Raw genomic sequence first — 14,652 nt, forward strand, 5'->3', positions numbered from 1 at the left:
TAAAAGCAGAAAGGACAGGAAAGGAAGACCAGCTGGAGCCACATCGTCCAGAACGCCTTGAGAATGGCAGCGGCTGAGTGGCGCTCCCTCTGTGAGCATGGCTGGGCAGACGGACACAGTCACTGGGCCAGAGAGTGTGGCACTGCCAGGGCATGATCTCAGTGCCAAGCCCACACTCTCTGCCTGACTGAAAAACTTCTATTCATGCAGAGAGGGAGGGAGGGAGAGAGAGAGAGAGAGAGAGAGAGAGAGAGAGAGAGAGAGAGAGAGAGAGAGAGAGAGAGAGAGAGAGAGAGAGAGAGAGAGAGAGAGAGAGAGAGAGAGAGAGAGAGAGAGAGAGAGAGAGAGAGAGAGAGAGAGAGAGAGAGAGAGAGAGAGAAAGAAAGGGGAGACAGTTGAAAAGGAGGATGTGGCCAGGCCAACGGAAGTGATCTCCAGGCAGAAGGAACTCCATGCTCTCCTGGAGGCGACACAAAGGAATCCCGGCAGCTTAAAGCCCACTCACAAACACTCTACAACAATCTCAGTGTTGCTTTTGTCAGCACTAAGCAGTGCATTTCTCTCCCCACCCCCTTCTTCTGCTAATCCAAAAGTAATAAATAGAGCTAGACTGCTCTCACAGCCTGACAGTGCAACTGAGCGTGCATGTGTGTGTCTCAGCTGCGGGTTTAATAGGCTGACCTTTTAAGACAGGCTTAACGTGACTCAATAAGCAAAGTCAGAGCAGCGCTATCAGATGACCCGTGACAACAGGAAGTCCTGGCGGGCAGAGAGCAGGACGGCCACTGCTGCACTAAGCGCTAATCAGCAGCAGAGTCTGATTTCTGCAGGCATGACTGCTCCCTTTCCCTCACACACATTGAACGCACACACACCTCTATTGCCAAGACAAATCTTTTTGCATATCCAGTCTAAAAGGCGAAATGGGGCAATCCAGCATTTGGGTGAACTTGATTATAAGAAAACCGCAAATAAACATGACAAGAGATATGGACAGAATCAAAGGAAGGAGTGCACGAGAGCAGAAGAGGCACAAGGAGAAATGGAGGAGGCGGCAATGAGATACGGCTGAATGAGCCAGGAGCTGCAGACATGAAGAATGAGTGAGGACAAATCCTTTAAGATGGAGAGTCAAAGTCTTTTTTAATTGTGATGAAATTATAGCGCTGCTAATCCCCGGCCTGTGCTTTTGCGCATTTTTTACCTGGATTAAAAGCAGGATTATACAGCAGGCTCCCTTCTCTTTTTATTATTTTTTTAAGGCTTAGTGTGCCCTAATGCTGCCTGCTCTGCTCTCCTCATGCTGTTAACGCGCCACCGACTTCCCTCTTCTTCAAACGTCAGGACTTAAAGGAGTAGTTCAGCAGAAAAGAAATTCAGCCATGATTTACTCATGATCCTCATGTTATTTCTAACCATATGGCTTAGAGGAACATTTTTTTGTACTACTCTATAAAAATGACAAGATTTCCAGCTTTGAAATGTGCATTTATAGTATACATATTCAATATTTAATAGCATCTTTGTGAGGAGTCATCTGAACAGTGTATACTGACATTAAATGAAAGCATTTTAATTATGCATGGTGCGGGTGTTTTACTACACATTGGACAGAATTCTCACACTTACTGGTTGCCACATCTGTAGATACGACAGTAGGATAGTGTTGTTTGAAATTGAAGTAGGGCTAGCACATAAATGCATACACTATGGACAATTTAGCTTATTGGGGAAACCGGAGCATGAGGAGGAAACCCACGCTAACATGAAGAGAACATGCAAACTAAACATAAAAATGCCAACTGACCCAGCAGGGGCTCAAATCAGCAAAACTTCTTGGTGTAAGGCAACAGCGCTACCCACTGCGTCACCGTGCCACCCTCTAAGAAATATTTGTGCTAAGAATAAAAGAAATGCATCTTATAACTTCGATGAAATTTTCCCTATTCATTTACAAATATAATGATGTATTGCGGATGGGTTTCTAGTGATCTATCGCTGATATCGTGATCTATCATTATCGAGGTCAAAACATCATGACAGTATCGTATCGTATTACTGTACCTAAATATCTGACTACTTATTTCAATTTTATCTTTGCTTTTTAAATAGACCTATTCAAGTCATCGGCCAAAATTATATTTATAATCGCAATATAAAATCGCAGCTAAATTACATATTGCAATGTCAGATTTTTCCACATTTATTATTGCAATTCACCAACAGAAACAAAGTGCATTACAGCCCTACTGTTTTAGCAGCACTGGTCCTTAAAGATTGCAATAGTTTTAATTATTCTTTTAAAATGATTCTGCTAGGAACCTTATCGCAAACTTTGACTTAATTAAACTTCTTAAGACTCCCCTTTTTAGCATGGCTTTTAACCAAGAATGATTGTTTTTGTTCATTTACTTGTTCTATCTTATGGTTCATTTTTATTTTTGCGATGTAATTTTAATTGTTGTGCTGTTTCTGCAATTGTTATTTTTTTTATTGTAGCGCATTGAGTCTAAGAAAAGCGCATCACAAATAAAATGTATTATTAATATTATTATTATTAATAATATTATTTGAAGCAAAAAAACTGTTATAAGAGTTATAAAGTTATAAGACTGTAAACTTAATGGCTTTTTTTTTTTTTAAATGGAAAGAATTATAATTATCCGTAGCAAATAAAATGGCATCTATAAAACAAATAATTTAAAGCTGCTGGTACGATATTCAGATTGCAGAATTTGCATATATAATAAAACTAAATTCAATAATCACAACAACAACAACAATTAAAAAATTATTGAAAAAAATTTAAATTAAAAAGGGATAATAAATAAAATAAAAATAAAATACAGAAATAAAATAAATAAAATACTAATAATAATAATGAATAAATAAAACAATAAATAAAAAATAAAAATATAATAACAACAACAACAATAACAATAATAATTAATTAATGTGATCAGATGAGAAAAATAAATAAATAAATAAATAAATACATTTTAGGTCAATTTCCCCATGTACAGTTTTTACTTCCAGAATGTGACTGTCGATTTCTGAAATACCCCCGTATGATTAGAGTAGCAGAAAAATGTCTGAAGCACTGAAAGTGTAATCGTTGGTCTGGTACAAAGTGTAATAACTGATAGGACTATAAGTGCAAATGACTCATGCTGATCCACCACTGTACACAACACTGACCATCACTGTAGTACCAATACTTTAAAAGCAGAGCATTAGCATAGCTGTTCTTCATATTTATATTAAAAAAAAAAACAGAATACTTTGAAACGCACAGATATAAAACTTGTATGGGTGTTAATACACAAATTCTGCACTTAACAGAATTTTATTATAAATAAAAGGCAAAAACTGTAGCATTTCCACAAATAGACAACCCAAACAAATTAAAAACATAGAACTCACCGTGCTAGACTCCCGCTCTTTATCCAAGTGACAAGTTGATAAAGAAACAGAAAAAGAAAAAACATCAAGTCAGCATTTTTGGATTTTCTTACCATAGCATGAGCGCTCAGCTTCATTAGTTTTTGTGTTCTGGACAATGTATGCATATGTGTTTGTGTTACCTCTGTGCTCCAGGTCATGGTGGTTCTTCTCATCTTTGACTGGCAGGTGTGCCTGGCTGCCCAGAGCTCCCAGTGCCAGCAGACCTGACCCTGAGCCTGTGACTGGAGGGATGCCTGGGGGCTGCAGCCCCGAGGGGTGAGGGGGCAGCTGGACTGGTGGTCCATGGGCAGCATGAGAAAGATGCTGAGCCTGGAGCTGCTGCTGCTGTCAACACACACATTTACATCAAGTGGGTCGGAGTGAAAGGGCACGTGGACAGCAAGCACCAAATAAAGGTGACTGGTTAAGCCCCTCTCTCACAGGATGCACAAAGAGGAACATTGGCACCCAAACACCTCAATTAGTGACTGGATCAAAAGCAGGACACTCTTCACAAGGACATGATCTCCTTGAGCTCGGCGGGAACAGCTCGCTCTGATTCTGACCTCTACAAATATGCACTGCTATTGGAAACCACACTACTTAGCATGCATCTTTTCACAACAAATCAGGAAATGCACAAACGCTGTACTAATTACAAATTTCAAGCAGGCTTGATTTATACACACTCATCTTACACAATCGAGAAGCAAGGGTGCATGATTTTCTGATGTTTGTTCACAGAGTTAAATGTGTACACTCATACATTCATCCACATACACACTCAGATAGTCAAGTAAGTTTAGTGAATGTAGGCAAACATCAAAAGAACAGCATCACTGCAGTCACCTCACAGCCCATAATATACCTAAGAGAGCTTACACAGAGGTTCATGGTTACTTTCAAAGCTGCGCCGCCACACCTTAATAACAGCCAATAAAATATGCCATTCTCGGTTTGTGTTAACTTGGCAGTCATAACATGTGGTGCAAAAGCAGTGGCTGCTCACAACCGGGGAAAATGTGATGTAACAAAATATAAAGCAAATATATTTTTGTGTTATTTCCATAAAATAGTCGATTGTTGGAATGATCTTAACCTTAATTCGTTTTACTTATTAGACCCAATGTAATGATTACATAATTTATTACCAAGACAATTGTGCTGGATTAACAGTTCCTTGATGCATATCATTCAATGCAAATGACCTTCCCACATCGATAGTGGACAGACACACCCAAATTACTAATAACTGATGAAAGCTCAGTTCCAGCCCATATCAGTAAAGTAATAACAGTAAATCATATTTATCTGGTCTATTACAATGCTTAAATAGACTGACATTTAAGGGCAGACAAAAATTATAATTCAAAATGCGAGAAAAATACTTGAAAATATGAAAACAGTTGTCAGTTAAATTGTAATAAATTCAAAAGATTGCAATATTCACTGAACACCAGACTTTAAATGGATGGTTCCCACCCATGAATTAAAATGTACTGTTCATTTACTCACACTTAAGTGGTTCTAAACTTTTAAGAGTTTCTTTCTTCGACTGAACACAAAAGATGTTCTAAAGAATGTTGGGTGAAAGAGCAGCCATTGACATCCTTAGTATGGGAATTAATGGTTGTCTTTCCCCCAACATTCTGCAGTATATCTTGTTTGTTCAACAGAAACTCGGACATGTGGACGACGAGAAAAATACATTTTTTCATTTTCTGTTGAAGGCATGAACATGAGTCAGTAGTTTACAAGAATATAAAAGCTGTGAATGGGTAACTTGCAATAATTTAACACTTTAACTGCAGAAATTTATAAAAAGTAGTAAATGCTAAATGCAGCACCTATTTTTATTCAAAGCAAACAAAATATGCATTATGTTTAGATGATGTTTCAGGCACCATGTAGGTTCTCAATATAAAGGTTTCATAAACACTAGAGCTGCACGATTAATTGGAAAAAAATCTTTATCCCGTCTCAACCCCCCGCATGATCTTTATACAGCATCTCTACTTTCAAGTTTGGGAGAAGCTTAAAGGCAGTCGCACAAGTTCCATTTTATATTCATTGCTCAGCAACATCAACATTTATAAGGTATAATTTACCCAAAAAAGTCATTTCTGTCTTAATGTAATGATGTATTTGCAGCCACGAATTCACCTTTGAGTTGACGCACTGTTTGTTTACTACCAAAGGACGACGCATGCCGACAAATAATATCTACTTAAGTGAACAGAACCTGCATAGACTGCGAATTACGGGTAATAAAGTTGTAAATAGCGTTCAGTTTAATGTACTGAGTGATCATTTGCATGCCGCACGGGAGGTTTAATTTTCATGTATGCTTTTTTTTTTCCCATGGCATGAGCCGCACTCAACAGTGAAAGTGAAACCGAAAGCTCACACATCATTTAAAATGATCATATCACATTTAAAAGCTATGATTACGAAAGGCATTTCATATGTTTGTTTTCTTTCATATTGAACACAGTGTAAAAATAAATGTTTACTGGGTCTGTATAACTACTCTAGCCTATATAATGCAAGAGGGAATCTTATAATGACAAATATTTTATTTTACCAGTAAAAGAAAAGGTCAAAAAAATGTTTTTAAATGACAAATGGCAAGGATATGTCTCAAACATAATCATTCAACTTCAGATATATATGAATATTTGTTATCTGATGTGGCCACTTTACTGTGTATTAATGACCTGGACAAATTTAAATTCTTCTCAAGTCCACCATTCAAAGTTCTTTCAAAATGTAGCACTTTAACCAACAGTAAACCTACACATAGGCCTAATATTATTATTGTCGTTGTTTTAACACGTACGAGAATTAACATTAATAATAGCCTACTCAAATTAACCTTTATTTTACATCTGCACAATCGTGAGAAAATCATGATCTTGATAAGCAAAAAAAATAAATAAAAAACATCATGATTCTTATTTTAGCCAGAATCATGCAGCGCAAATAAACGCATAATACATTTATGAACCAGTATGTGTCTTTCCTCCAGGTAAACAGCCACTGCTTTGACTTCAACGACTAAAAAGCAGCACAATGCAGAACAAACACACTGAGAAGCGTTAGGGTCTAAGAACGTGGGAGTATATGCTTCACTTCAAAAAACCCAAATGTAACACACATATACACACACAACGGCTCTATAACACTGACCATCAGAGCAGGGTAGACAGCATGAGCCTGCTGCTGATGAGAGAAAAGAAACACTTGCATGAATAACACATCACAACTTCACAAATCCACCCAGCCACATATGCTGACCAACACTATGAAGGGTGCTTTTGTATTTAAATGACCGTGTCTGTAACCTAACCACAGTGTTAAAAATCCTTAACCTTCCTAGATAGACACCCTGATCCCCATTAGTCTCCTGCTAATAGTTTAATTGTGACAAAAATAACTGGCCGAACATTCGCCTTCTTTGTTACAAGCCACGTTTTGAGTCAGGCTGAAGCCATTTATGCTGCTAGTGTGAAATCTGAAATGCAAATGAACAGAAACAGTATGCAAAGCGAATCTGGTGTTCTGTATCAAAACAAAGGGCAAAACCAGGAGCAAACCTCTGCCGCTAATGTTTTACATGAAATGAGAACATTAACATTCATATTAACTTCTACCTGAAAACAATTTACACAATTTATAGCTTTATCATCACACCTGCCTTAACACCCGTCTCAAGTGGTGAGACAAGATTTCATTTACATACAAATGAAAAATGAAATTTTCAATAGCCATCAAATCACCTGAGACAGCGGTTAATACCGGATGTAAACAAGGCATAAAGCTGCTAATAATCAGTTCTTTCTTTGTGTCTTGAGAATTTATCTCTGATATTCTTTGTCTGCATGTATACTAGTGTTAAGAGACTGAAGGAGGAAAAAGTGATTGTCAATTACTGACATGATTTCTCTGAGAATTTAACTGCACTTTAACATGCTGCAGCTTTGGTGTGGCTGAAGTATGCAAATGCAATATGACTATCAAATAAAAACAATGATACATGCATAGTTGAATGTACATATTTAGGGTAAATTCTAGGAATGCTCAGATCAGAATTTTTGCAGCGTATAGAGAGTATCGATTCCTTGGACAATAAACTAGAGCTGCACTATATATTGTGTCAGCATTGATATTGTAATGCATGCGTCCGCAAAAGTCACATCGCAAAGATATGCAATGTCCAGTCAGAATTACAGTTGACCAGTAGCCACAGAGTTGTATTTAATCACTTTATTTATATAGAGTTTATATGATTTAAGCAAAAAACATTTCTTACTTTCAATTTTTATATTGTTATAAGCTCAAATATCAACATTACAAAGTGAAACCAAGATTATTATTTTACGAACCACACTGGTAGATAACTTCCTTAAAACAAGCAAAAAAATAAATAAATAAATAATAATAACAACAATTTTTACTTCACTTCTTATCACTCTTCTGATTGAAAACTAAACATTTTTACATGGTCTATAATGGAATTTATCTATTTATTTATTTATTTTGATATTTGGACAAGAAATGGAAAAAAACCATTTTGTTGCACTGTGATTATTCGATTTCTGTACTTAAATACTGTTAGACTCCCCAGAAAACCGTCAAATAGAGCTATTCAAACTTTATTCATATGGCAATATTTATCACAGAAAAATTCAATATCGCAATATCAGATCTTTCCAATATCGTGTAGCTCTACTATGAACAACTGTTTATTGCAATAAGTAAATTAAAAGAAGTTATATTGTTAAATATTCATGTTAAAAATAGCATTTTAAAGTTATAATTTATGTAGTATTTTAGTGAACTTGCATTATTGTCAAATACACACAATTATCAGTTCTCATGTAAAAAGGCCTAAATACATGCAAGATCATTCAATTATTCTCAAAACACTGCTCATCTCCAACTAACACAAACACTTGTGACCAGTTTATGAGATTGGCCAGATCCGCAAGTACCGATCAAGTCATTAAAAGTGATTTTCGACCGATACCGATTTCTGGCCAGTCGATCGGAGAATCCCTAGTAAATTCTATTTAGGATGTGTTTATATACAGTATATATTTTTAAAAATCTTCTTTTTTTTACTTTTGTATTTTTAGTGTTCTGAGTAAACAACATTGTCCATACAATCCCCATCCATATGAACCCACAAAAATAACTAAAAATGCTGTCTCATGCAAGACAGGTCAGTGGTTGATTACATCAACCCTTTGTGCAAACACTACACACTTTCACACATATGTCCTGTTGATGTTTTGTTTGCTGAATACCCTTGCATGCCTGCAGAGTACATGCTGTCACCAACGTCACCAAACCAATTTTTAGTATAGTATAGTTTTCCATAACCCACAATTTGAAACTAGTTTTCTAAAGTTTGAGTGTTCAAACCCCCAAAACATAAATAAACAATAAAAATACCAACTTAGGGGTTGATCATACTGAACGTGCCTATACGTTACAAAAATTTATGTCATTAGGCAAAAACTGAATCAGCAACACAATAGTGTGCGAGTGTTGCTGTTGATATAGGTCAATTTTAATATTTAATAATATTGTGATATTCAAGATTTGTAAAGTCATACAGCTTCAGATAACTCAAAACCCTAACCACTAGTCTCTCCTCTACAAAAGTTTCTGTAGTTGTCTTGACAACACAAACATTATGCTTTCATTTGATTGGAGAACGAAAAGACGCAACTGATGTAGCGCGCTTTTCAGCTCAGAGTTGACTTTTCAACTGCGAGCCATTCAAAAAAGGCACCTCTCAGCGCAAAAAGTAATGTAACGGACTCTTCCTGCTCACCATTACTGTTTGTTGTCAAAACTGACAGGTGGAGCAGTGTGGTTAAATATGTTACGCCCATTTGCTAAGATATACGTAATCTGACAAATTAGCTGAAAAAATGAACAAAACAGGAAGTGCATTTCAGATTTCAATTAAAGATTAGAAGGACAAACACAATTTTTCTTAATGGCATGCACAGATGAATTGTTCGCCACAAAACTAGCAATGTGAGCTAACAAAATCATATGGTTAGTTTTGATTTCTTGGGGAAATTAAGCTTAAACAACAAGAAATAGTATACTATAGCGCAGATTATTACACAGGAAACGCTGACCAAACAGAACAGTGGCAAGCTACACTCTATAACCTTTACTCATTTCATTTTAAATCACAGATTTGCAATTTTATAAGTGATTAATTTTATTTTGACCAATCGTGCAGCACTAACGCAAGTGAATGTGTCATTTACACGGTTGCATTTTTGTTGGTACAGCTCCAGCCTCATTACCATAAGAACTCAATGTCAGCTACTTGTTAGCAAAGCCACAGACATGTACAGCACTGCCACTTTAACAGGTCAGTGGTACCGCAGACTAAAGCTTTCATGGGCGTCTCTCTACTCTTGCTAACCCACTTATTTGCCTCGGCCCCTCCCTGCGGATCATTCCCTCTCACAATGCTTCTCTCTCTCTCTCTCTCTCTCTCCTTTCACAATCTTCCTCCTCTCTCGCTCTCTCTGTGCCAAACGCTGCTGGCTCCTGATTAACAGTGAATCTTTAATGACCCCCCTCCCTCCCCCTTTCCACCAGTGCACACAGATTGATCTCCTGCCATCTCACAAGCCAACAAATAAAAGCTTGTTTTTTTTTGTCTACGTTTTTTTTTTTTATGCAAGCCACTGAGGATGTGTGAGAGAGTGTGTGTTAATTCCTGCTACAGTGCGGCAAGTGTCTGTCTGACTACATCTATTTATCCACCATCACGATGGCCATGTGACTGCTAAGTGTGTGTGTGTCTGTGAGCAGAAGCAACAAGCACTGCCCTCATGCCTCCCCCCACCTCTTGCCAAGCTGCTCTGCTGAATGGCGAGCTGTTAAATGATGGAGCCCCGTCGACAGTTGCATTCAGGCCGATTTGAGGAAGCAATTACCTTGAAAACAGGGGTCAGAGTCTTGGCTCATTTGCTTTAATTGAATTCCAATATCTGGCTGTCCTGACCCAGCTCTGGACCTCCTACCCACTATAGCCTAGCCCTAGCTAATCCAAGCGGGGTAGCCACACTCACCGCAGGAGACACAACAAGTACTATTAGTAGTTTTGGTTTTAGCAGGACTCAAACAAAAGTATTCTTTAAGGTCTATCGGTCCCAAGAACAAAAATGATTATCCATCTCTTGATGAAAATAGTGGAAAAGACCACAGATACAATTCTAGACACAATGAAACTATGATGTTGAAATTTTCCATACACGTACAGTTGTTTTTAATGAAAACAATTGGGCTTGACATTGTGGGCTTGATCTGAAGGAGAGGAGAAGCCTGGGTTTAATCCTTCAAATGTTGAATTTATGATGTATACTGAAATTAACATCTGCCATAGCTTGATTAACTATTTATTTTTGATTTATCACATGACAAGTTGGCCATGTTAAATTTAGGTGTCATAAGTGTCTTGTTAACTTTTGACCACTTCCAGAAAAAGTTGACAACAATTTTAACCAGACTGCTATAATACTGCAGAGGCTGACACTGTTGAATGCATTCAACCAGAAACAAAAGACCACTTACTCTTGGCCTACTGACCTAATTCTCAAAGACTACATGATGTGTTGTTGAAATTCTTTAGCAGGTATTGATAAAAATTCATCATTTGAATTTGTAGCTTAAAAAGCGTTCTCTTATCAGTTGCTATGCTTCTATCCACCTATTATTATTATTAACATTTTGGAATATTGCATAAAAATATGCCCAATGGGAACACCAAGATGCGCATAAATTTTGAAAATGCACACAAATGTGTAGAATAAACTTTCTATTCAATAAAAAAAAGTGCATAAACTATGATGAAACCTTTACTGAATAAAAAAAATGCAATATGTGCATTAAAAAGGTTTAAATACATCATGTGATAACAGAAATGGGTGCGGTAAGACATCAACATTCATTCATTCATTTTCCTTCAGCTTAGTCTCTTTACTCATCAGGGGTTGCCAGTGGAATGACCAACTTATTTAGCATATGTTTTACATTCAGATGCCCTTCCAGCTGCAACCCAGTACTGGTAAACATCCATACACACTCACTCACTCACATACCACATGTCTTTAGACTGTGGGGGAAATTGAAGCACCCGAAAGAAAACCCACGCTAACATGGGGGGAACATGCAAACTCCACACAGAAATGCCACCTGGTCAAGCTGGGACTTGAACCAGTGACTTTCTTGCTGTGAGGTGACCGTGCTAACCACTGAGCCATCATGTCGCCCCTGAAAGCAATACTGAAAAAACAAAAATTTCTTAGTCATTCTAAACTCCCTAAAAACAAAGCCTGTCAAAGTTGATTGGTGTTATTACTTTCTAAAACTGTCTCAAAGAGAGTCTCGCATCTCCAAATGCCATCATTCTGCACTCATTGTGTTAATAGTGATTTACTATATAGGAAAAAAGGCCCACAGTAGTTTCTCCTAAGCAGCCATTTCAATTTTTCATTTTGTAATGTATCGCCAGTTTATCAGGAAGTGATGATTCTGTTCTCTATAACTCAAATGGAAACAGTGATTCAGTTACAAATGATGTTCCAGTTTCCTGCATAAACCGAATACACATCTTTGGATGGAAACAGCTATTGTGACATAAAGCCCACAGCGTTTGGTGCAATCTCTTTAGCAATCAGTGCAAAAACAAAACTGCTTGTCTCACCATTATTTTCCATTGTCTAGTTTTGCATAATGGTTTAAATTTGCTTAAGCTTATTTTTTTTATATTAGAATTAAAAGATCGGAAACAAGTCCATACATGTACTTACTACTTACTCATAAATCCTCCCATCAAAAAAACAGAAATCGTCTGTAAATTGGTTAAAAATTGAAAAAAAAGTTGCCAATTAAAAACATCAGGTATTAGAATAGGACCTTATCTCCCTCCTCTACTTGTAATCCAATTTAAAACACATCTTAACACCAGGAATAAACAAGACTCAAGACACAAAACTTTGGTTTTAAGTTACTGATATAATTTAGTTTTTAAAAGCACATTCTGGAATATAATCAGTTATATCATACAACATATAGACCTTAAATAGGTCTTAAATTTTCCAGAAATCTTCTAGAAGGGAGGTGATTCTTGCAATGTTTGTGTTCCCCAAGTGAGTAGGAAGCTTCTCAATGCTCCTTAAGACAAGCTCTTTAAAGTATTTAACATGGCTAATCACAGGGAGAAGTCTAATTCTGTCAGGGTTGTCTTTGTGTGATCAAAACAAGACCTTAACTACACAAGCCCAAACAAGTCTCTCTACATGCCTCTCAATCAGACGCACAGTGAGAGCAGCCACACACACACAAATAAACTCAAATGAGTGTGTGGTACTGACAAGACAAAAACAATGGCATAAAGCAAACACACTGATGCAAACATCACATTACAACTTAAAACAAAGCAAAAATTAGACCATGAAGGGCAGGGGCAAATCTGCAGCAGGAGACTGTTGGGACTAAGACACACTAACAATCCTGATCTCCAACCAGAATACGTTTATAAACGGCTCTAGCAATCACGGATTTGCCCTTGAACCGTTTAAAAGCTGCTGAGGTGATATGTGTTGGATTGAAGGTTTTACAGTGGAGGATTATGACTGAAGTGTCACCTTTGACTCAAACCCCACATGTGGGGGAAGGCTACTTTAGTTTGGCTTCATTATGAGGATTACAGATCCGATTGTGATTTAGGAGCCAGGAATGAATGCATTAGTACACTAGACTTCATGTGTGCAGGTTTGTCCCTGGCCCAGGTCAAATAAATAAGAAAGAGGGGTATACACACGGTGAGAGGCAGATTGGGAAGTCCACGTACCCCGATGATGGCATTCAACTCGGTCATTGTCACTTGCTTAGCACGTTCAACAGCCTGTGCGACCTGCTGTTGGTGCTGGAGGAAAGAGGAAAGACAGATCAATACACTGAAAACTTGCAAGGGCTAAACGATATGATGGCAGAGAGATGGGAAGTGGATAATATTTACCTCTTGTGACAAAAAAGGCATGATTTGAGCAAGAATTGCATTTAGCCGTTTGGCAATCTCAGTCTGAAAAAGAAAAACAGACACACAAACACTGCGGTTATTAAATTGTCAGCTCTTTTCCAATCACTCAAATGTACTTAAATCTCGGCAGCGTGCGCTCTGATGCCCTCACGTTACTTTCACGTTGGTGAATACTCTAATCAAGCCTCCGCAGATCTAAATGAGGCATGATGGGATACCTCCAGTACTCCTGATTAATGAAGTAAAAACTTCAGAAACGTCTGCCTATGCTGATGTTGCCATGAGTTGGTGCAGCATAAACATGAGGCTCTTCGAGCGTTGATATGGTGTGTGTGCTGTTCACGAAGCCAAACGGCGCTCTAGCACACTGCTACTGAAACAGATCTGGCCAAATTCACAGCTCTGCCAGGCCAAAGTGGGCAGAAGGCCTGCGGTGCCCATCTGGCCAAGAGATGGAGAGCGAGCGAAGGAGGGATAAAGGAAAGGGGGGTCATCTGGCCTCAACCAACCCCCCCACCCCCTCATTACCCAGACAGATTATTTCATTAAGATGCTGAAATATGCTAATGCTGATTTGGTGCTGGGAGATTAACGATGGCAATACTGAGCAATTACCATTTTTCCCCATGCTCCCATTCCAGGAGCGCAGGAGGCGAGGAACCAGAGCCCTACAGCAATATTCAAAATGACTTTTATTGATATTGAGAGACGGACAGGGTAATCAGCCAACATGCTCTGGTTCCCCTGCATTACTCACGGCTACCTGAAGCCCCCAAGAGCTATATTTCATCATGAGCCATGCAAGTACTTCAGGATGAAAAGGAGAGAAGGCAAAAGAGCGCGCAAGGGAGGGGGGGGGGGGGGGGAGGAAGTATGGGGCGGTGAACAAATTGATTATAGGTTGGAGCAGATGGCCCAGCAGGTGAGGGAGGAGAGAAATTTCTCTTTCTTTCACTGCAAGCCACATTCCGTTCATTTTTTGGCAGCGTGACCTCCATGCCTGTGGGAGGGTGCTGACCCTGGCACTCTGATGGATTCGCTCTCTCTTTAGAGCGGGTGAGAGTGGATGTGTTCTGACCTGTGATGAACTGTCTCTAGGGACGTGAACAAAGGATCTAAGCCCTCTC

The 14,652-nt window shown here is 38.3% G+C and overlaps 1 protein-coding gene across 27 annotated transcripts in view; it reads right to left on the reverse strand.

Annotated features, from left to right (window-relative positions):
* The window catches only part of tle3b (TLE family member 3, transcriptional corepressor b), a 39,214-nt gene that overhangs the window by 12,740 nt on the left and 11,822 nt on the right, over positions 1-14,652 (reverse strand). For 7 of the 27 annotated variants that reach the window (XM_087258513.1, XM_087258510.1, XM_087258512.1 and 4 more), the window contains exons 6-7: positions 13,505-13,567; positions 13,307-13,411 (exon numbers count right to left, since the gene is read on the reverse strand). In XM_087258513.1, coding sequence (XP_087114639.1) covers positions 13,307-13,411; positions 13,505-13,567 — 168 coding nt within the window. 27 annotated transcript variants of the gene reach the window in all.

The sequence above is a fragment of the Danio rerio genome, chromosome 7 (assembly GCF_052040795.2).
Source record: "Danio rerio strain M-AB ecotype USA chromosome 7, GRCz13ab, whole genome shotgun sequence".
Classification (NCBI taxonomy): domain Eukaryota; kingdom Metazoa; phylum Chordata; class Actinopteri; order Cypriniformes; family Danionidae; genus Danio; species Danio rerio.